Source organism: Pezoporus occidentalis, unplaced genomic scaffold (genome assembly GCF_034315485.1).
Source record: "Pezoporus occidentalis ecotype Australia unplaced genomic scaffold, CSIRO_AGI_Poc_V1 ctg149, whole genome shotgun sequence".
NCBI classification, from domain to species: Eukaryota; Metazoa; Chordata; class Aves; order Psittaciformes; family Psittacidae; genus Pezoporus; species Pezoporus occidentalis.
In genome coordinates, this window is record NW_026913305.1 from 1,200,733 (window position 1) to 1,225,342 (window position 24,610).

The window sequence follows — 24,610 nt, forward strand, 5'->3', positions numbered from 1 at the left end:
GTCTTTATAAGACTGAAGCACAATTTGATAAATCAGGTTTATTACTATTTAAGGTTCTACTAGTCATTTATGGTTTGGGCTTTTTGACATTGACTGCCTCTCCAATACTTATGATAATGTTTCTTCATCAGTCAGCTACACTTTTGAAGCTAGCATTTTTAGTCGCATAAGCTACAAATGTTCCTTTTGTTTCTAGGGGACTTTACACACCCACATGTTTTGGAAAATGTCCCAGGTTTCCCCTGAGTTTTGTTGTTTTGTGTTTTTTGTTTTTTTTTTTGTAAAAATGGTAACACATGCTTTTTAGGGAGGAATGCCTTTTTTCAGCTAGGGCTGTAACTTTTCTGTGTGCAAACTCCCAGGTGCATACTTGAGGTCAGCTAAGTTCCTTGTAATGGAATTGGGGTTTAGCTCATACAAAACCTATGGAATCCATGCAATTTGAGAGTTTAGTGCCCTTTCCCCCCCATAAATTGTGGGATTTCTCCCTCTAAACAGTGCAGAGAACAGACCAAATCCTTCTGGGAATTGACGCTCTAAAATAAAAAATGTCTTCCCAAAATAGAAAAATGCTGTACCTGCAAGATTTTCCACTGTCATGTGAATGGCTGAGGATGATGGAGTCACTTCCATATTATGTACCAAATTCATAACATGAACGTTTTTTCAACAGAGATTTATTTTTATTAGTCCATATCTAGGACAAAATGAGTAACTCATCAGACTGAGTGGTTTTAAGTATGAAATGACTCTGAACAGAGTTAAAATTTATAGGATTGATGAAATGTACTGTTACAGCTCCTTAAACAGGTCATGCAGGAATTATAAACAATGCTTTTTAATGACTGCTTATGAAATCCTCTCACAACCTGTTCATATCTTTTTTGAGTAACATTTTAATCACAATGGCTTGTGATCAGATTAGTGTGTATTCTTTACAAGCTTTAGGTTTGGATGGTTTTTATTTCTGATATTAGATGTTATGTAATGTACCTCAATATATTGTTTAAGCTCTCACATCTGCTCAGGAGTAATAATGTAATCTGTATAACTTGCCATGACTGTAAAGTACTCTTCAGTTTTTTTATGCAGCAGTAGTCCTGAAAATTTATCTATGTATCTGCCAAAGCCACTCTTGTCAGATTCTAGAATATGCCAGTTCAAACTGCACACAATGTTGTTCTGCATTTATCTACCCTTCTGGTAATTTCTGGCATTTTCCCCTTACAGACTGGTTACTTTTTTGGGGAGGTTGAAGGGGCTGTGATGAACAAGTTATTAACAATGGGCTCATTTAAAAGGTAAGAGTTAACTTTCTATCTCTTAAAAAATGTTGTAACAAAATGAAATAAAACAAACCCAAAGTCATGAAAAAGAAAGCCAAGACTGGCAGTGTGACTGCGTTCTCATTTACACCTCTTTTCCATATGATCCAAGTGTAACTCATATTCAGTGTTAAGAGTATTGGAGACAGCCTACAGTGAGTTTCTTGTTAAAAGAAGAGATTATTTGACTATGATGCTAGAACTGTATGCCTCTCCTCTCCCTGCTGTGCTCAAGTGGAAAAGGGATTGGGCCATAGGTACTGCTGAACAGTTTTAAATGGCTCTAAAGCAAATCACCGATGTAACATTAACATTTTGACCTGTAAAAAGTTGGAGATTGCTCAAATTAGGCACTGCAAAATGCCCTACTGTTAAAGGGAAAGAGTGTTTCACCAGTAATTCATTTTCATTCACATGTTAAGTCACCTTTGAGCATTGCTGTGACTGTTGACCTGGTCTTACTATCATGATGACAATAATAGTGATTTTATGTATTGTCCTTTAAAATAAATTATGCGTCCTGGTGAAGTAAGAAAGAACTTTAACCTGTAACTCAACACTAACGTTCATGTGAAAGTTCATGACTTTCACATGTTCTAAGAACTGTTCTTTAACCCTTTGTTCTCTTATAGCATGAGAGAAGTGCTGACTGTATATACTAGACTTTTCCCTTTTCCTGTGCATTTCTGGTATAAAAAAAAGACATATCACTGATCCCTTCAACCACTGAATTAAATTATTTCATGTAAGGATGTATGCAGAGGCCCTCAAACCAGGTGGTTTGTGTGCTTCCTCGGTAAACCAACTCTCTTAAACGCAGAAAACTTTCTGTGCCTCCTCTGCACGCTGTAACTGGATACCACTCCCAGTACATTACTCACCTGAAATGAAAAGGTCTAGTACTCACTGAATCATCCCAAATTCTGGTTTTCTAAGGGTGGCAACCTTTTTTGTGTTTACCACTGCATTCTTATTGTATGCTGTAGAAGGAGTAGACTGGTTTCTATGATGAAAAGATCTGTTTATACAAGAGATGAAGCATTAATGCAAACATAAACATGCAGTCAAAATCAGGGGATAATGCTTTAATTCATCCCAATTTGTTTTGTCCTGCCTAGCAAAGCATTTCAAACAGAGTATCTACTGAACAATCGATGGTAGTAGGCACCACAATTGAGAAAACAAAGACTGCGTGGCTTGAGTACTCCATCTAAACTGCAATGGGTGCCAATTTGGCATGGATCATTGGCTTATGATTTTGCTGGTCTTGAGCTCCAAGGGAGTTACAGATAATGAAGCCGCTAGCTCAGTGCAACTGAGCTGCATGCTAAAGAAAATGTAAACACAATGAGCCGATTATTTAAGCACAATAAACTGGCCATTGCCAATCAGTTAAAAATGGGAGAGAATCAAAGTGGTGTAATTGCACTAAATGAGCCACCTGCTTTTCCTGCTGTACAGCAGATAGCTCTGCAGCAGCAACAACAAAAAATATTGAGCTCTGCTAGATCAGACCTTTAAAATTATTCCAGCAGTATGAAGAAGTAATCTTTGCTGGCTCTCATGAAAAATCGACACATTTTCCATATTTTTAAGATTACTCGTTTGTTTGGGTGAGGTTCTGTTTTGTTTTTCCAAAGCTTATTTTATATAGAATAAGAAGAAAATAAAAAAAGCACTGGTTTAATGCAAAAATCTATTGGTGGCCAAGTCTATTACCAGTACCATTTCCCCAATAGCACAATACAGATGTTGCATGCATTATACTTGTTATTGTTGCTCTTACCATGGAGACAAAATCAGAAAGCAAGATCTGTTTGTTAGCATTTCATTCTGATAATGTCCAGAGCCATCCTTTCTTGCAATTTGCTTCTTATATGGCATCTACTGTCCAGTAGGTGAACTATATGGCTTTATCCCTTGTCTTGCTCCTTTTAGTTTAGAAGTAGAAGGTTCTATGGTGCCTGATCTCCACTGCAGTTATTATTGAATTCCCCAGTACCATGAGGAATGGAGGTCCTGTCTTCCTTTCACACCAATAAGCTGAGTGGCACTGCGCATACGTGCTACCACCTCACTGATTCATGCCAGTTTTCAAGCTCTCCTTCTACAAAAGGAATGAAATAACCCTTTGTGCAGTCTCTCAACTACCACTAATTTGGAGGGATATAGAAGTTCTTTTTAGTTTTGAGCTGGAAGTGTCAAACAAAAGGGGGTTGTTTGCTGCTGACTATATTTCTTTTCAACCTGCAGCAGGATGAAATTCAATTTTTGTGTTCACTGTTTATTTTTTAAAGTGAACTTAAATACCTCCTTCCCTCCTCAATTTCTTTAGACTCAGTACTTCTTTTGAATAATGTGTACATATGTATGTATGTATATTTTCTTAGTTTACGGGTTTTATATTCAAGGAGAAAAAATATATCTGGGACTCCACAGCTACGTGACATGTTCTATGATTTCATTTAGCAAAATGATGTTTATCTTATGCCCTGAATATTGCACATAGTTAAATAATTTAAATATAATTTAAATTTATTATTAAATAAATTAGGATGTGCTTATGGAAAAGTATCTGCTTCACATAACTTAGAAAAAAGTTTCTTTACATTTTCCTGGTTTCCTCAACACTTTGTTTACATAAAAACACTGAAAAAAAAATAGATTCAACTGCTCAAAGCATGAAAATTTTTTAAAAAAACAAAACCTACCAACCCCACAATAACATTAGAAGAATGAAGGGCTGTTACAGCAACAAGATCCCCAAAGAAATGAATTTAATAAATTTGTAAGAGAAAATTAAACCTCTTTACTTCAAAACACTTTCAAAACTAAGCAATTCCATAAGACATATATGGAAGTAGCATAATTTCCTCTTAACAATTCTGTTTCCACCAGGCATCCTCTTGGCCTGTGAAGGAGAATCTATGCTTTTGTATTTAATCATTTTATCAGGATATGACTGCAGTGGTGTACCCCTGAATTCCAGCTTTCCTGGGGGCTAAAGCTCACACTAATAAGTTCTTCTTGCTTTGAGATCTTCTGTTTCTCAGTTTTACTTGCTTTGTTCATACTTATTCTTGTGTTTCTTAGTGAAGAACGTATGCTATCCATGCCCCTATGGATATGGTCCAAATCTGTCCCTGTCCCTGTGTTCTCAAAATGCATGTACATAGAGGCAGACTTCATTTCTCTGTCTTGACTTTCTATATAAACAAAAACTAGCAAGTGTTTTGTCTCCAGGTTGTAAGATTATAAAAAAATGCAGAACTCTTTACTAAGTTACTTAAAAAGAGCAGAGCATTCATAAAGCCAAACCATGAAAACGGTAACATGTTGTTCACCAACAGGACACTGAGGCAGTACAGCCTTCCAAATGAAGGTTATTTTTCTTTTTAGTTTAGGCCACTCTTTCTCATTTATGATTTATTTTTTTTTTATTTTAATAAGATATTCTTAAATTCTTTGTGAAGGTGTTAAGTGGATATTTATATTTAACATTTGTGTTATTTTCATGTGGATTATTACAGTCATTGATTTGACCTTCTATTACTTTGGCAATGTTTTTGAATGTAGACGTATACTTTGGAGAAGATCAGTGATAGACTGCAGGAACAATTCATATTGGAGTTAGCATACTTAATATTGGAGAAATGGAGCTGTGAGGTAGCAGTTCTGCAGGTAGCTGTTCTTATTAAAAAAAATAAAAATCCCTACCTTGAGTGATTATTTATTTAATACAAGAAAAAAAAAGCTCAAAGTATCCTCTATGTTTCTGGCATAAATACCACAAAACATAGTCAGGTAGATGAATAGGCATTTTTTTGGATGGGTAGGCAGAAACCATTCAAGGTAGGAAAATGAGCAGTCTGTTTCCAATACATACCTTCTGTATTAGCTGTCATGCGCATTGCAAAGCAAGTATGAGGCCTGCACCCTTAATCTTTGATTTCTAAATGAATGCTATGTGATTGTACCACCCTGAATAATGACATTCCATTTTCATCAACAAAATAACTGTCAGAAAGGCAATGGTATAGCAGACTGCCTAGTACAGGTTTACAAGTAGGTACAAAAGAACCAAGCAATATCTGTAACTTCCCTCTTGTCATTACTGACAAGAGCCCTGCTCTGACATTTATTTTTTTTCCTTTCATTTATAAGATGCGCATCTGACACCTGTGCTCTGAAAAACCCACACTGCTGTGTGGTATGTTTTCTGTTAATATTTTGTCCATGTGACACCTAAAATTAAGGTCTGAAAGCTGGGTTTTGTTGAGTTAGAGGTTACATCTCTGTAGAGTTGTTATAGTTTATATCTCTGTAAATATTGCATTGTTAGAGTTATATTTCTGTAAATATTTCTGCTAATTTAATGCAGTGTATTAGTATATGGGAATCTTTCTACCCACTTATGGAGAAACCCAGGCATGTGTGCTATCTAAACAAGTTGTCATTCTGTATGCTGGAAATACAGGTTGAGTTGTAGTTTTATACATGTTATGCTTTGGAGCATCTTGGCAATTGGGAATAGCTAAACAACAAGGACAAAGATATGTGATGACATGGGTTTTTTTTGTCAAAATGCTGTAATTTATTTTTATGCTTTTCATTGATTTTTTTCTTGGTGGTGAAAGGTATTAGTCTGACAGATTCTGAACCTTATTAATCTATCAGACAATGAAGGTGGAAGAGCCAGAACAGCAACACTATGGTATTTCTTACACTGTCCTACTACCTCCCTACAAGGACCCTCTCTATATTTTAGAACCTAGTTAATTCTTCGTACCATTCAACACAATCCTTCCTTCCCCTCCTTGCCTGAATGCCAGAAAAGACTGAGTATCTTGTGTCTGAGTTAATGAGCATTTTTCCACTGCAAGTGAGCTGTAGTCACCATTAATTTTTATACAGACTACTGAGTAAAGCATAGTATCAATAGTTAGGGCTTCCTATATTATTGGCTTCCTTTGCATGATGCTTTGGAGCACTTCTGTTTTTTTCTATGGACTTGACATTTACTTCCATAGTAAGAAGCTTATTATTCCTGCACATTACATGAAAAACCCCAAACCTCAAAGCAGTGACAGAACATTTGAAATTTTACACATCGAAGATCTTTCAGCTGTTACAATTGCCAGTCAGTGATGAAATTTTACACCCTCAAGTGGAAATCCCTAGATGGGCTGAAAAATCTAGCTGAAAGCAGTAGAATACATTTGTTAATATAGCCTGTGCTGCTGGTGGGTCTTAGAAATTTAATTTTCTTGAACCAGATTCATACTCATTTTTAAGCAAATTGCCAAGTACAAAAATTGCAGTTTACTATATCAGGAAACTGAAAATCAAAAGGTTTTCACTAAAACGTATTTGACCCCTGAAGTGGCATACAATGGATGTGCACATTTTTTGTTAAAGTTATTTGCCATTAGTTAAAGATGATTGCACATAGTCTGTGTTTGTCCTATGACTGATATTGAAAACAGTTGCACTGTAGACTTGAGCATCCAGGTGTGGAAATATGGGCAGTTAATTGCATGGTGATGTCAGAAAGTCTCAAGAATGTTATCTGTAGCAAGAACAAAGTTCTCCTGTGAGGTGCTGTAATACGTAGCAGGGACTTGGGCACCTAGAAGGAATTGAAATTAAATTTGGGGAAATAGGAAGTTATGTTTACTAACTATAGTCAGTTGAACAGGATATGGTTAGCTGCAAACAGTTATTTAAAACTGAAGTATAATCACTTTGGAAAAGGTAAATCTGGAAGCCTGCCTTTCTGCAACACCGATTTAGGTCTGTCTGAGTGAGAAGAAAGCTTACTTTCTAAAGTCACAGAAAGATATTAGTAATAAAATAGTGCTCTAGAAATGACACTGAACAAGGAAGCACCGCAGTGTCTTAGGCTGCTATTTTGACTACAAATACTGTAACTGCTTTTATAAGGGATAAGGCAGGAAAGCTCTTGACTTCCTATTACGTTTGCAAGAAAAAAAAAAAACCACAACCAAAACAAAACTGGATTTCGATTTGTGAATGCCTTGGAATCCCTCTATACTGAGCCATAATACCATTCCTAGTGACAAAGAACCCAGAACTGATTTACTATACTGAAGTGTTCAGATTTCAATGTGGTTATTGGCTTCATCCACTGATCTTTGAAATGTGCTGCAAAATTCCTATTTCTTTTTAGCACAGAAGAAGTGGGTCTTTTAAGATCATTTTGCAGTAATGCTTTTGCTGGTATATTTTGCACATCCTGTATTATAGTTGTTGGAATCATCTTTAGAAACTTTCAGATAGGTGTTGAACCTGCTCATTTTGAAAGTTACTGAGATGGAAATGCATTGTTCAAACACAAAACTCATTCCATGTTTTTGTTAAGTGATCTGTCTACCATGTACCTTCTACAGATTTGCTCCTCTAGTGTTTTTTTTAACCTGGACACATCATCTGTTTTCTAGTTTGCTCCTAAACCAGAATTTTAATGCTGGAAACACCTTCGAATATACTTCCTAAAACTAAACTCATTGTGATTCCATCCACAGTGGTATTCAAGAATTTCCAAACAATAATTTTGCAGTATTGCCAGTGAATTTGAAGGGGGTTTATTACAACTTTTCCCTTCTGACATCATGTCGTGGTTTAAACCCAGTCAGGTAATTCGTTCGCTCACTTCCCCCCCTTTCTTGCCCTCCCCCTGCTCTCGGAGGGACGGAGAGGGGAATCGAAAAGAATGCAACTCCCACGGGTTGTGATAAGAACAGTTTAGTAACTAAGGTATAACACAAATCACTACTGCTACCACCAATGATAATAATGATAAAGGAAATAACAAGGGAAGAGAATACAACACCTCAGCACCAGCCGACCGATAACTTGCCCCCCCCTCAGCCCGACCAAGCACCGACCGATACCTCCTCCAACCCTGCAGTCTCCCAGCCCTTCCGGCTAACTCCCAGTTACCTCCTGGGCATGATGTGCTGTGGTATGGAATACCTCTTTGGTCAGTTTGGGTCAGGTGTCCTGTCTCTGCTTCCTCCTGGCTCCCCCCCTCCCTGGCAGAGCATGAGGCTCACAAAGTCCTTGGCCAAACCAAAACATCCTTGTTATCAGCTCTGTTCCCGAGCTGAAAGTCAAAACACTGCACTACACCAGCTACCAAGGAGGAGAAAAATGACTGCTACTGCTGAACCCAGGACACATCACTCTAAAGTTTAGTATTTCTTTCCTTGTTAAATGAAAGTTTTTTAACTATGCATAATTTAATATTATTATTTTAATGTATATTTTATATTGTGTAACTCTTGCTCATAATACAGTATTAGATTGTTGTATACTCCCTACGATATAAAAATCTACAACAAATATGATCTAACATGTCAGAGTACAATATTATATTTCTGATTATTTGTCTGATTATCTAGTTCAATCTTTTAATGACTTTTTTTTCTCAGGGCATCTATTACATCTATTACAGTGTAACAATTACAGAAGAAATGTAATATGAGTACAAACATTGGGGGGGAAAGCTTTTTCCAATATTTGAAGTTCAAATTATAATAGACGCTCCATGTGGCACACTATAGTAGTATTTGATTGACACTTCTTAGCATAATATTGAAGTCCACATATTAATCAAGCAGTTTTGCTATATGAAATTGAAAACTGAAAAAATGATTGCACTTTCAAACACCAAACGGTCACCAAACTTACTATATTGAAAATTATTTACAAAAAATAAAAACTGAATGCCATTTTACTTGGAACACTACATACTGAATGAAGCAGGATAGGACCATTTCATCCGTATAGAATTCCTTGACTGCTTTGCAGAGAGCACATTAACATCTGTAAACTGCCTTTGACTGTTCCCTTATCACTTGCCACCATCACTAGGAGGTCTAAGTGGGCATGCAACACAGTCTTTGGATCTAGAGGAATAAAATAATCAAGCCAAGCAAGACTGGAAAAGCTGAGCCATAGCGATTACCTTACAGGGGTTGGATTCTGACCATGGTAAACGGGGGAAAAAAAGGAGAAAATAAGCTAGGGAAAGTGGTGTATTACTTCATGCCACACAGGCAGCACAGCTTACACCATGTACTGCTCTGTTTGTCTTGGCAGATCTGTGTGCGCGGATCTGGCTGTGGGCGTGATTCTGCCAAGTATGGTCAGTGTTCAACTTACACCCATGTTTAGGTCTCTAGTTATGCGTTTGTCTACCATGTGCCTCTCTCTGCCAGTCCACAAAACAATGGCTTCCTAGCCATTTGTATTCTGAATGTAAGATAAAATTAATAATGTAAGCATAGTATGACTATGTACTAAATGCTTAGTTGAAGCTGCAAGTTCCAATGTATTAGATATTTTGCCTGTAAGCCAAAAGGAAAATATAGGCATAATAAGCTTTTAGTGATGGTTGCTGTCACAAAATTAGATCAGAAAAATTACGTACAGTTTTTTCCACAATGGATTACATTTTATTGGTACAGGTTGCAACGTTTTATGGCATGCAGTGCAGAATGCCTCATGGTGATGCTAATGCATTTCATGACCTGGTTTTGGCAGCTTTCGTGACATCCTTTATGTAGCTGAATTTGTGTGCTCTCCTTTCCTCTTCACTTAGAAACAAGGCACACGTTGCCAAACGTCAAGTCCCATCTCACCTCTTTTAACCATCTATGTCCAGTTGTGTTCCTTTGTCCCTCTGCTGATGCAAAAGTCAAATGGATATGTTCAAATAATACTAGTGACTTTTATATATTTACATTTGTTGCAACTTATCAGCTAAAGATCCTTTACATCTGCTATAGATGTTAAATCTTTTTATGTGGATGGATATAGTTAGTAATTGTTCTATGGACAGACAGATTTAGAGAAATAATCACAATTCTATATGCTATCTTTGAGTTCTGGATTTTACATTTAGATCTCTGAAGTGTATCAATGATGACTGAAATCACAAGCAGAAAGAAATTTCCCCATTTACTATGCATCTGAGGAGGCTTCTAGCAAATGCTGATTACAGCAGGGAGCTGACATGGAATATTTTGCTCTCATGAAAAGAAGGAAAAGTAAACCTATCCTGCTTCAATTGTCTGTACTGTGAATACACTGAAATTGCTTCCAAGGAAATTCCTTCCTTGGAAGCAAAACTATGTTTTTCCAAATCAGTTGTGCACTGAGATGCTGGAACTGTAGAAGTGTCTTTCTGCTTTTACTGGAGTTCAAGAGTGAGTTGCTGTCAGAAGCCCCTCACATGCATAGGTTCTTTCACTTTCTGGGGCTAAATGTGCTAATCTTAGTCCAGAATCAATCGTTTAAGCATCATGTTGAATGTGTATTCTCCTCCTCGCATTGTTTATATCATTGTGTGTTACACTGTATGTGTATCTTCCCTGGTTTCTCCCAGTTATGTTTTTGCTTTGTTCTGTAGTCTGATAAAATCCTTACAGAGTTTTCACAGTGTTCTTACCTTTATTCTCCTTTGTGTAACTTGTATTCTAATGATCCCTTTCCCTCTTTTCCCTGCTGCTTTTACAATTTTTATTTTCCTGTCTGCTTTGTGGGCAGACTGTTCCATATCATCACTTTTATTCCACTATGTTTTCTTCTTTTAGTCAAGCAGTTTTCTGTTCTTCTCTGTAGAATTACACTTTATGACTACCAAGCCATGTGTAGAACAAACAAAGAGAGTAGCGACAGTGCCCATAGCTTACTGGACGTAAGTATAGTAAATTTTCTGAGCACCTTTCCATGCAACCATCAAAGAAAATATCTCATGGCCATTGTAAGCCTATTGTTTTGATTTGGAATGCTTATAGCTCTTGTGTTTATCCTAGTGCATTTAAGGAATGCTTCATTATAAACAAATGCAAAGTGTTAGGCATTTTCAAGTTCAAATACTTACACAATCATTTTAATGCTGGGCCACCATTTCTGAGGTTCTGTCAGAATGTTCTTTGCACCATATGAATCCTCCTTCTTAGGACTTCAAAATTTGGTGATAAGTTGTCTTTGTTTAGGGGACTGGAATCACATATGCCTTTTCTTTTTATAACCACATGCATGCCTGCAGAAACATAACTAAAATTAAAAGTTGGTGGTTTATTTGTTTGATTGGGTTTTTTTATGAAAAGGAATTGTTCATTGGCAAGGCATGTAAGTCAGTGATTTTAACACATTTCCACCCCAGTGTTTAAAGTTGCTTTTTAAAGTAAAATTTCAATGCATTTAACCCTTGTCTTGCAAGCAGATCTGAATACAAACCCTGTCCTTCTGCAGGGCCTGATTAGAGTCAACCTGGGTCTTGCAAGGGCTACGCTTCCTTGTTGCTAAATCATATATCTAGGTAATAACCCCGAGGGTATTTTATAATCATGTGTATGTAATCACTACAGTAACCTATCAGAACTGATAAGGTGTTAGATAAAGTATAGATTTTGAATACTAAAAAGGAACCATTTTAACAAGTATATGACAGTATTAGTATGAAAAATTCTTATGTAAAAACAGCAGCAAAACACTCTAGCAATTTTACCAGCCTGGAATTTTATCTGATAGTATTTTTAAATGCACAGGAATCTAGCTAGAAAAAAAAAAAAAGCCTACACATAGTTAAACTGGTGACTAAATCTCAAAGTTCTGGCAACTTTTAAAAAATACATGTAACTTCTATGGCTTAATAATCATATGCATTTGGGGATGTTTTAATTTGCATGTTTACATTACTGTTTTTCAGATACCTGCAAATTTCAGTTTGCATTCATGAGTTTGTTACCTGCAAAAGGCTGAATCTTGAAAAAATATTATCTTGCCATGATAACAAGAATCAGGCTGTGCAGTGAGACTTAAATTGTCAGGGAAATAGAACAGGATGCTGTGAATCACATTTGCATGAAAAAAAATTGAAATATATTACAATTCTCAGCAACAACCTTCCTCCCAAAGCTTGGGGCTTCAGTTTAGCTTGCTTAAGCACCCAGCATGTAAATCTGAAGTATTTCTCTCGCAAGTGGGCTTTAATCCAGGAGATTTTTGCTATTCCGATTTTTGTCCAGGCCCTGTTTATAGAGGAAAAATCTCTGCAGAGCTGTTGTGGGATAAGCTGAGACACAGCGAGCATGTTCTTCATTTTTTTAAGGGTAGCCAAACTTGTCCTTAAACCTCAGTGAGTTTTTTTGTGATGTTCAACATGAAAGATGGACAGAGCTTTGGTTATTTTATTATTGCCCTGTCCATTCAGTTACTTCTAATGACCATGATTACAGAGAGTATACTGTTTTTAGTATAGTATTAAGCATTAAATCCAGGTAGACTAGCTTCCTCAGAAGTTTGGGTTTTTTTTACTGGTTTTATGCCCAGTTTTATATATATAAATTATTTAGTTTAGGTAAATGTTTATCCTTCCTTTTTTGAGTCATGTTTTTACAGGAATAGATATGCAGACAAGACTGAGACTCTTAAAAGTTCATACTCGAAACAGCATAGAGGTGGATCACGGGCATATAAAGGCTCTATGATTGCTACAGGATCTATCATAACATTCTGCTGATATCATGTTAGGCAGGTGTCAGGGCCGGACCCCTCATTCTAGCACAGATTTTTAGGCTGAGGAAGTAAAAGAAAAATCAGGGTAGGACTAGAGTTACAGATCACCTGGTCCGTTTTTTACCAGTACAGATAGCCAGATACTTTGTTATTTTCACATTTTCTTAATTTGTTCAAGTCCTAGATAACACTCCAAAGAACCACTTTGTGGCAAATGCATCAGTGCCATAGTCACCCAGCTCAATTCCTTTGGCTCAGTGATGATTTCAATACATAGAAAGAGTACCTTTTTTTTTTGCTGCAGTTTTTGAAGGAATAGTCTTTGAAGTGGAAAAGGCTGTCTTAGTAAAATCACATTTCATAAGAATGCTTTTATATCAATGTAATGAAATGTTTTTCCACTAAAATTTCAAAACAAATTCTTTTTCTATTCATATTGTTGAACTTTTTTCAGATATATTGAGCTTAAAAAATTTTGTTTGTTTCTCCTATTAAAATAAATTTATAATACATAGCATATTTTTATTACGTATTGTCCGTAAGTAATAATATATATATTATTTAACACTAAACAATTTGGCACTATTACCAAAAAAAAGTATGCACAAAGTTTATTACTTGGGTGTGAATGTTCAGGCTTTATGATTTGGAATGAAAATAAATAAGATGTCTCACAGGCTGAAATTTTGTTTTCTTTTCATCTCTGGGAAGGACTTGTAGCTTTTTATCTTTTCCTGTAAGACAGTCCTTAATAGGTGAAAATCTTTACTGTCTCAGGCATTATGCATTCTGCTGGCTTGCTGTTTCAGCCTTTAATGCTATGGACTGATATTGGCTCATTGCTCCGTGGGTTATCAGCCCTGTGAAGAAATACTTTTTGTGGCATCTGAAAAGTTCAAATGGCCAGTTACTGCTGTGCAAAATGGCACTGCTTCAGTGGGGTGCCGATTCAGGGCAGTTAAGCCTGACTTTAGGTATCCGAGTAGTTCTGTTAGTCAGTATGACTTCTTACACATGCTAAAATACTCTGTTGATAGGGAATCTATAAAGTCTGCAAAATGTTATGCAGCTAGGAGATCCTAACGCAAATGATGGGACAAAGATTTCTGGAAGCTCTTTTCTGCCTGAGATTCTTTCATAAATGACTCATTCTATTGGTATTATGTTCAAAAATAAAATATTCAAAATGTCAAAGTACTGTAAACAGGATTTTCAAAGCATTTGTGTGGTTCTTATGATCCAGAAAAATCAAGGGAGGTGGGAAGAATCTTAAAAACTACTTAATGTGCTTACAATGAGCCTTCAATATGACACAGATAACTTCATTTAGGTATATTCAAACTTCAGAGGCTTTTCTAGCCTAATTACACTGAAGTAATGAATAGAGATTTACATTATAGAGAGGCAAGCCTTTGAATTGCAGCAAAAGAAAAGCTCATATTATCTACCAGAGCTGTTCCTCCAGCAATAGCCTGGGAAATAGGAACCCCTAGAGGTTAAAGATTTAAGAGTCATTTGCAAAACTTTCCTCTTCTGACTATGTGACCAACCACCTTAAAAGGAAATTTCATTATTGTATACTTTAGTATTCGATATAATAATGTTTGGTTCTTCATAAGAAAAAGTTAATGCTCTTTCTCATGCTACCCATGCATTAGAATATCCATAACATTTTCTTTACATGAAGCATTCAGTTAAGATATAAATACAGCATGTTTTGCCTTTTTATTAAATGAGTTGCTTCTCTTCAGCCTTATAATGCCTTCTTTGCTGCAGTAAAATGGATTATGACTGAGCTTGTCTTGTAAGTAAACTTTATGAAGAACTTAATATTTGTATGAATTACTGAATATTTATATTTTTGCATACTTAATGTTTGTACTTTTTTGCCTTTTACGTACATTGTGCTGCTTTTAGTATAGGATTTTAGATAGAGTAATATTTGTCAGTTTTTGCTTTCTAATTTTACACAGTTAAAATCTGAGAAAATTTTGGCTATGTGAGTGCACAGTTGCACTTCTATTACATTATTATTCATGGTCTTCACTTACATCCGTATGTCTTTGCTTAGTAAGTCTAGCAGATTGCAATATATAAACCCAATTTATTATTGTGGTTACAGTTAAATTTTCCATAAATGTCTGGCTGTTTGTAATGCTGCTTGGGTGGGCTGTTGTCAGTATAGCACACTCTGAGAGTGATTCACTATTTTGTGTGTCACTTCATGAAATTCTGTAAGATGGACCTTTTACAGTGTATGCCAAATAAGGTGTACTCTGGATGTTACTGAATTTTTTTACCTTGCCTAATTCTTGTAACATTTCCAGTTAATACGCAATAAACATTTCCTTTAAGAGAGGTTGCCTGAGAATTCACAGGGAAATATTAGATGGAGAAAAAGAAACCTTAAAATTTATCATGTGTTATTAACCTATATGTTTATTACAATTCTTATTGGAGAGCAAAATTGCAGATTTGAGTGAATTTTATCTTGATTGAACTAGAACCTTTTTTCTTTCATGTAGTTGAATTGTTTTAATTGTAAATTGTGTGAACTTTCATCAAAGTTTGAAGTGGGAGTTAAGGAGAATTAACTGAACAGCTATTGCTAAAGGGCAGAGATTGATCTTAAAAGCAGGTTTCAAAGTTTAAATATCAGAGGAAGAAATCATGTTAAAATTAGACTTGCAAATTTTAACAGACACTTCAAATATCAATAATTTTAACTAATAGCACGTAAATCTATGATTTCTTGATGGGGTGAATTTCAGAATAAATTCTCAGTGGTAAAATACAACCCAGTGAAAATACAAGAATAGCAGTAACAGATGATCCCAGAGTTATGTTAGTAACATGAATTTCAGTTCTGTGCTAGCTTTTATTTAAAATACGGTTAATGGTATCAAACTACTGCCAGTTTAGTGTGCTGAAAACATTCTGTGGGGTAATATTAAAACTCTAATAATTTCTCTAGATTCCTTGTGGAATTTAATCTATGCAGTTGGTGGCACTCTGATCTAACAGCAAAAGGTAAGTCAAATTTTTCTTCCTGGCTATAATGGCAGAAATTTCTAGATTAAATTGGATTTTTGAAATTCAGATGTACTTAAAATATTTTAGATTAAATAATAGACATCTGATAACAATTCTTTGTCTCCCACAACAGCATCCTCTACTTTGTTAATGTTTCCTAAAACAAAATTCCAAAAAGAAAATTAAGATCTTCTAAGAATAACCACAGAATGCTTGGGTCCAGGAATTCAGTACGCTACTATAACGGAGAAGTTAAAGCAGTATCTTTTTAAAACCCATTTTCCTTCATTCCAAAACAGTCTTTTATGAATAAAGCATTTTTTCTAGAGCTGCTCTAATATGGAGGAGGGGGCGGGTATTGTGCTGGTAAATGCCATTTTAACAAACAGGAACATGGTCATCTCAATATAATTTCATACAAAAAATAATCTTTAAGGCTTAAGATAGTAAATTGAATGCTTTTAATTTTAAACAAGACTGGTTAAAACTCTATTTTGTTTTAGCATTCCATTCAAAATAGACATTTAAAATTAATAAAATCTAGATGAATTACAATTCAATTTACTCAAAATAATTTTAAGTAATGTGAGGCTTCATTTGAAATAACAAAATTTTAAGTTCCTGTAAGAACTAGAAAATTTCATTGTTAACTGTCTCATATTTTAGCAGACTTCATGACATTTCAGAATCGTTGCTCATAAGTAATAAGCTAATTTACAAAAGCAGTGCTGTTCAGTTGGCTATTTCATAGGCAAATTATGCTGCATGCCTTTTACCGTATAATGACTTAAACTGAATTCTTCAGCCTCATATTTGTAGATTTGCATATTCCTTAGTAAAACAGGACATAAAATTGCTACTTTAGGCTTTAGTTTATATTTGCATTTCCGGGATACTAAGCTGTCTTCATGCCAAAATAATATCCTGTCTGAAGTTCAGATATCAGGAAAATTGAACGTAATAATGCCCTGGAATATTCCAGTATTCCCTGTAGTAATAAGATGCTGGAACAATTCTAGAAGAAAAATCTATCCTGCAGCAACCAAAAAGTATGGCAGTAAATGGCAAAGAACATGTCAGGCTGCTGCCTATCATGTTGTAAATGCTGTGTAGGGTGAAAGGGAGGCTGAGATGGGTGTCTGCTGGAGGTGAAGATGGGCTTTCTGGAAATGTAGGTGCATGAACTTAATATAGCCTTTCCCACACTGATGTAAACCGTACACTGCATTGCAACACCAAAGCCAGTTTTTCTGTCACGTGAACAATGAGCCTGATTTAGGTTGGATGCACATACACAATTAGGACTTAATGAGAACCAGCAAGACACTGTTTGCTTTTGGGGCTGCTTCATAATCAGCAGTGCCTAGACAGCTCTGCTGAAAACCAGGACTAACTTTCCAGTGATTTCCCATAATCATGCTGAAAAATGTCTCTTACACTGATGGGTGGGAAGGGCAGTAGGGTTTGCTGTGCTAGACCCAGAAACTGCAGAACTGATCCTTACATCTGAAGCGGAATGGCAGGTATGCCAGTCTTAGTCAAAAGTGTTTGCAGAACAGCACAAAGCAGCCAGTGTAGGAAACAGGTAAATTTTTTTGGACTTTTTTCAAGTTTGCTGCACAAATACACCTTAATATATCCTGACGTGAGACATCCTGTGGCATTTGCATTGTATGTTAGTGAACATATTCTTCAGAGACAGTAGCCATCATCTCATGTTTGATGAATGTCTGTTTTGCATTTTAAGCATGTACTAACTACAGAAGACAGGCATTAATAACTTCCAAGCATTCTTTTCTTAAAGAGAAATCTGTCATTGCAGCGTTTTGACAGACAAGTGTGACTGAGGGATTTTAATTAATTTTTTAGTCAAAAGTGAGCTACATAATTCAGTTGTGACATTTCTTTGGTCAGTAAGAGTATTGAAAAGACCTCTCATCATGCTGATTGGAATTTCATCATTTTTAAGGCACTGCTTGCCCAGTTCAAATTTGGTTAGGTAGCAAGTGATAGTTGTTTGGAAACCAACACGTGTTAGTAAGGCAAAAGCAAGGGAGATTTCGAGAGAGAGAAGTCAGCAGGAGAAAAATCACATGCTTAGGTATTTTCTTTCATAGATGCTATGTTACCACTAATAGTAGTAATAATTATGACTGCACTTCATGAAATTAAAACTAATGAACTTGCACATTTTTTTACTTACCAAAGCCCATAGGGGTGAGAAATAAATTCCTCTAATGGGGAAATTACTTCCTGCACAAATTGTGACATTAATAGAGTGTCACATATTACAAAGATCCTAGTGTTCCTACACACTTGCCAATTTATCAAACCCTAGTATGAAAAACACTTCTGCACAAGATCGTGTAATCTCAGTCACATTTGTAAATGAGAGAGGAGAAACCGATGTCTGAAAGCTTGAGCAACCTTATTATCTTCTAAACTCTAATGCTGGAGATCTGAGACCCGTGGATCTTTGGCAGACTCTTGTTACACCAGCCATGCCTCAAGACATGCTTGAGGTGCTTTCCAACCTTGTATTCTATATGTTGATACAAGTGAGGGTAAACCCAAAATATAGGTGATAAATTTCAGCCATTCTTGACAATAGGTGAGGAAAACAGAAGAGAAAGGGAGAAGGTGCAGTAGAGCTAGTCAAACAAACAAACAAATTAAAAAAGCTGAATTGTTAAACGTGTCACAACCATAATGAAATCCTGAGAAATAACAAAACTTTTCTGAACAACCTTAGTAGCTTTATTGAGATCTGTGCATTTGGGGGAATATTTAATTAAATATAAAAATTATGACGATTTCAGGAATGCAAGTGCTAGTGTGTGATTGCTAATGCAGTTTTGGTCATTCCCCTGGCACTGCAAAGTAGACACATCACTAGCTCTGAAACTGATTATCTTGAATGGAAGATCTGTCACGTCCAAGAGCCTGTTTAGTGTAATCTATTTTTGTTATACGTTGTCTTGTTTTTTCACTTAGCAATTAGTTTAAGATAGGCTTAACATTTGTGCTGATGTGCAAGTGTATCTCCATGTGAAGGAAGAATGAAGGGGTGGGGAGGAAAAAGAAAGTGAGGGAGGGAGACACATTGTTTAACAGATACATCAGTGTGAGAGTCAGAAGAGCTGCCTTCAGTTCGCAGCTTTGCTGCTGTCCTGTAGTTTGACCTTGAACCTGTTTCACTGCTTCCTGGTACCTCAATATTCCAGTCTTTAAAATGTAAATAGTAAATAGTGACACTTTCTTTTCCCTTGCACTGCAGGGCTTCATGTTACGGAGTCTTAATCTTGGGAAGCATATGACAAGCATTGCTTCTGCCCTCCACCACAAAGTAACTCTAACTGATGAAACTCTGCAAAGGTTTCCAAGCTGTAATAAAAAAAGAAAAAGGAAAAAAAAAAAAGTGGTTTGGCTTCAGTAAAATGTATCACAATTTAGATATCAAATAATTGTAAACACCCATACATAACAGTAAGTGATTCATAGTATCACTGAAATAAAAACGACAATAAGTCCATCTTGAATCTATAGAGAAAGAATAAAAGCTTGTGCTTAAATGTAAAGTAGGTTGGCAATGGCTAAACGAGGAATAACTACTGTAACGGTTATGTCTTACGAAATTACGTTCCGTGGATAAACTTTTTTTTTCTTTTAATTGAAAAAATAGTGTTATGCACTGCCTAGGAAATCTCACAGGGTGGCAGAAGCTGAGTAACATTTCCATCCTCTGTGAGCTCTGTAGTGCAGCATCTCATGTTGTTCAGAATTCTGTGTGCTGTTCTTGCCATGTTAACATGAAGATATCTTTTTCCTGTGCATATAGCGCAGAGGTTGAAACAAACGCTAGAGCCCTGTGATACTGAATATCCAGCTTTTGTTTCCGAACGCACTATAAAGGAGACCACGGGGAATATTGCTTGCGATGACTGTTTCAAGTAAGCCCTTTCAATTTTTTTTTTTTTTGTACAACTGTTTGTGAGAAAGCAATAAAACTGAATTATTCAAGGTTATGTTGAAGAAAGTACAAGTCTGTTATGTTTTATCTTACATAATGACCTCTGTCAGGGTGTAATTTCTCTTATTACAGGGGTCATTAAAAAGTTTGATACTTTTAAACTAAAGCAGTACCTATTATTTCTACCAAAAAGAGTAAAACCAGTAGAGGCTTATGCTAATTTCAAATAATAGTGAATGTTTTAAGAGATTTTCTGGACACAGGCAACATTCTAAGGGCATATTCTGTAAGGATTTAGATACAAAAAGGCTAGTTCTGTTAGCTCTCCTACACAGGAGTGAAACCCTGCTGGATAGATTAGAAGTTCCCTTGTGGTACGGTGAGATCAGGTTGTTTTATTTGAATGCCAAACAGTGTTTCCTTCTTAGAATTGTTAGGCTGAAAGAGTGTGAAAGGATTAAATCTATTCCTTGAGCTTTCACTGCTGAGATGCTGAGTTAATAGCAGCAAATCTCACATGTCAGTGCTGCAACCTTGTCAAGGTAAAGTTGTCCCTTATAGGGTTAAAAGAATAGAAAGACTTCAGCTTAGATTTCCTCCTTCATACTGAAAATGTCTTTTTGCTGTATTTAGTGTCTGTGAGCAGTAACATTTTTACTGGTACATTTTAGTTGAAGAATTGCATAAGTATTGTTTATGTGAATTTTTGTGCTTCAGTAGGTCTCTTAATTAGATTTCTTTTATGCTGAGAGGTCATCATTGCAAAGGAGATTAGTATTTACAGCAATAATTTGCCTATCAATGTAAATACCAGGAAGAACTTACAAGTTAAACAAAAATTGTTACAACTCTCCCTTTCCAGACTAAATCCATATGCAATTAGAAAAAAAAGGTGAAAACTTTGCCTCTTTGAAGTCAATAGGTGTGCTTCTGGACTTGCTCCTAAATTTTCTCCTTGGTATCTTCATTGCTTTAAAATAGGAAATAAGAGTAAGCACACTGAAGACATATCTTAAGTGCTAAAATTCACTTTTAATTTGCTGCTGGCCAACTTCTAATTATACAGAAATTATTAACATCTTGTATGAATACTTATTTTTATGTGGCTTTGTGGGGTAGAAGTATGAAAGTGCTTTGTAAATTTATTCTAGGGAGCCCTTAAGTGTAACAATACGTCCTACTGCCTGAAAAATACAAACTAGATGAAATCAAGCAGTGATTTTTTCCACTTGACATATTGAATACAATGTATGTTACACTGCTGTGAGTGCTTCATGCCAGTATTGTAGAATTCAAGCAGCCTTATTTTGTGATCATTTAGCAGAAGTTGTGCAACGAATTATCATAACACCCCTGGTAGTGTTCAAGGCCAACTTGGCCCGAGCTGGGAGCAACCTGGTCTAGTGGAAGGTGTTCCTGCTCATGGCAGAGGGGTTGGAACTGGTTGATATTTAAAGTCCCTTCCAACCTAAACCATTCTGTGATTCTATGATTCTGTTTAAATATTGCAAACAGACATGATTCTGTGACAAGATTCATTTGACAGGACCAGGTTTTCTCAAAGGAATGCAGATTTCAGTCTGCCTTTTTAGGTAACTTTAGGTCAAAGGAAATAACTTGCAAAAATAATACAATTCTGCAGTACTTGGACAGCACTGAGTTGGAAACTGAGTTTAGTGAAAATTATAGTATTTCAAAAATAATGCACTAAGATCTTTTTCATAGCAAAACATTTTGTGCTCCACAGTGGAACAAAAAACTAAAAGAAAACACTAAGTTAAAAACTGATCTCAAGGCACCCATTATTTTTCTCCACAAGCAATGGCAAAAGCTAAAGAAATAATCCAGAAAAACTATTAGATTCTCATGAGAAAGTTCTTCGTTATAGCGTTTACCCACTGTGATTAACAATCTACAAATTGCATCTAAGATTGCAGACTGCACTGGATTCCAAATATTTTTGTTATAACCCAGGACACTTTCCCGCAGAACAGCTGAGGAATGTGACCCAAAGTCCTTTGTAGACCTACATCTTCTGACCCAGTTTTCTGTTTCATAGCCTCAGTATCAATAAATATTTTTACAAGCAAGTGTATTGCTTAATACTTGTAATTTAAGAATGATGGGCTCAATCAGTCAAAATTGTCTTGAACTGACACTGTGTTCAATGGTTAATCTGCATGGCATCTGTTGCATACTAGGTTCTCAATTCAGATCCCTTTGAGTCAGCAGAATTATTTTCTGTGTGCTTCTTGGATCATGTTATACATTAATCTGTGGTATGTACCTACAAATGTTGATTACAAATAGAAATATATATTTGTAAATATTTAGCTGCATATACACCTATTCTAATATTACAAACCTTTTGAAAGACACTGGAAAAGTTAGTATATTGTGAACAGGTTTGCAAACAAAAGTTGTGCAAATGCTCTGCTGCAAGAAAGTTTGTGTCACAAGTTACTCATTCAAATCACTGTCTTTTGTTCCTACAGTGTTAGACACTGCTATAGAGTCCTTGTCTGAAAAAGGAGAAAAAAAAAGCAGTCTCTTGGTAGAAGTAAAAATGATGACTGACGTTAATTGAAACCATATTATGTTACTTAGATAAGACATTTTGGAACACAAGTACTGTGTTATTGTTAACAAAGTCACAGTCATAGTCAACAAGCTCACATAGGGAGAGTCAGAAGCTCAGTCTGACTCTGTCCTGGTGTGCTGTTACTGATCATACAGAAATACTCTGTACTTCACAGTTGCTAAGGGGAACACTTACCAACTGCAGTTATGAAAACCAAGCCTTGCTCTTATAAACATTATCAATCAAAATTGTGATCATGCATGTTTGGATGTAAATCAAAGTATCCACTCAAATAAATCACACAGTAGAAAGGCCTACATGCTAATTACTTCATAAATAGCGGGGTCACCTTCTCAGCCATCTCTGAAAACTTAATCAATTGAAGGGCACCTATACACTTAAGTGGACTTTGAGTCGTGCACTAAATGTATACTGAAATATAAAATACACTATATGTAAACTTGTCTCTCACTAGCAAAAAATAAATGCTACTTCGGGGTAGTTTGCAGTGTTTAAAAAAAATTTTCAAAAATATAGGTTTCATTAAGAAAGCAGGAGCCTAAAAGAAAATAAGAATTAACATAAGAATGTCATTAGGGTCAGGGTTTGGCTGTCCCACATCATAATTTGCTGTTATTCAATATCCCAATGATTATTAAATTAATCTGTTATTTAAACAGCAATCAAAAACAAGTCAACCCACATTTTCTAAGCACTGTCAACAAGAGAGGAAAAACTGGAATTTTAAAAAACATCTGTAATGCTTTCATATTTTCCAGTAAGCTATTTCCTTTTATAGCTTATAAAAAAACCGCACCATTACTTCTGAAAGCGCAGATGATAGACTTTTGCATGTTTATGGCAGTTTCAGTGTTAGAAATAGTTAATTCTTAAAAGGAAAACTTTTTTTTTTCTTAATCAATGTCAACTGGGACTCTTCTGTTGAGTCATAAGTACGCTAATTCCAGACAGACTTGATATGGGTTTTAAAGGTGTTGTGCTGCAAAAACACATTGAGATGTGTTTTTGATTGCACATTAAATTTGAAGTCTTGGGTTACATAACCATCTCAATGCTGCTTCATTGAGCAAGTGTGTCAACCAAAGTTCTTCAGGATTTCTCAGTGGTTACATTACCAGTTTTTGATCACTAGAGTGATCTCAGCATTGCAAAGTTTAATTGCTGATACTCAAAAAGCACTAAAAATCTCCAAGGAATGCATCCTTAGAAAGACAAAGTTGTTATAAATTACAAAGGATAATGGCTGTTATTTGACCAGTGAAAGTTACCTGATCTTTCTAGTATAACTGCTCATTTGTTTGTAGGACAAAGTTTTCTCTAAGTGCAAGTCTTGGTAGTGCAAGAAGAATTCAGATGCTTTCATTCAGCTTCATTTGAAAATTTGATGATTTCATTCAGCTTTTTTTAGGACAAACCCATTAATTTCAGCATTAACTCAAGCTACTATGAATGTGAGTGTAGATCTTTTGTAGGCACAGCAACTTACTTAGCTAACTATAGATTGTGTATATTTTAAAATTTCAAAGTTACAAGGAACCATTTGAGTGCATAGTTGCCAAAGCTGCATGTTCAACTGTAAAAACTATGGGTACACAAGCCAGGCAGTAGTTGCACAGTCAAATGCTTAAATGTCTGCCCTTTTAACCTCTCCTGTTCATGTGTGATGACATATTGGACTTGGATGTAGATCAAAAATCTGGCCTTGTTTCCAATGACCCAGGGAGCAAAGCCCCCTTCTCTTTTAATTGCAGCACTCCTGGGTCCTCGGGTCAATACCAAAACCCCAAAGAAACTGGTTTGTTCCCAGTTGATTCTTTGTGCACTATCTTAAGACACAAAATAAAGAGAAAAGTAAACATGAGAAAGCCATATTCTCACTTGGGAAGCAAGGAAATATGCAGCTACAATCATCCTAACCCTGGGAAAGACTTATATGTACATTTTAATTATGCAAGATGAATGTAAGTGTTCCCTTTACTTTGTTGTACATCACATGTAAATTGCCTGTTGAATTTCTAGGAACTACTTACTTGATTAAACACTGTCGCGTGTATTATATATTTGGTCTATTGAAGTGTTAGTAAGCAGACAATTTAACAGGGAAAATCATCAATAAACTAAATCACTCTT

At 35.8% G+C, this 24,610-nt stretch overlaps 1 protein-coding gene across 4 annotated transcripts in view; it reads left to right on the plus strand.

Moving 5' to 3' along the window:
* The window catches only part of CACNA2D3 (calcium voltage-gated channel auxiliary subunit alpha2delta 3), a 451,679-nt gene that overhangs the window by 412,854 nt on the left and 14,215 nt on the right, over window positions 1–24,610 (plus strand). For 3 of the 4 annotated variants that reach the window (XM_062610709.1, XM_062610710.1, XM_062610711.1), the window contains 5 exons: window positions 1,231–1,301; window positions 10,974–11,049; window positions 14,627–14,679; window positions 15,850–15,905; window positions 19,747–19,858. In XM_062610709.1, coding sequence (XP_062466693.1) covers window positions 1,231–1,301; window positions 10,974–11,049; window positions 14,627–14,679; window positions 15,850–15,905; window positions 19,747–19,858 — 368 coding nt within the window. Of the gene's footprint in view, window positions 1–1,230; window positions 1,302–9,449; window positions 9,496–10,973; window positions 11,050–14,626; window positions 14,680–15,849; window positions 15,906–19,746; window positions 19,859–24,610 lie in introns of those variants that run through there. The other variant, XR_009963200.1, reaches the window with a different exon arrangement.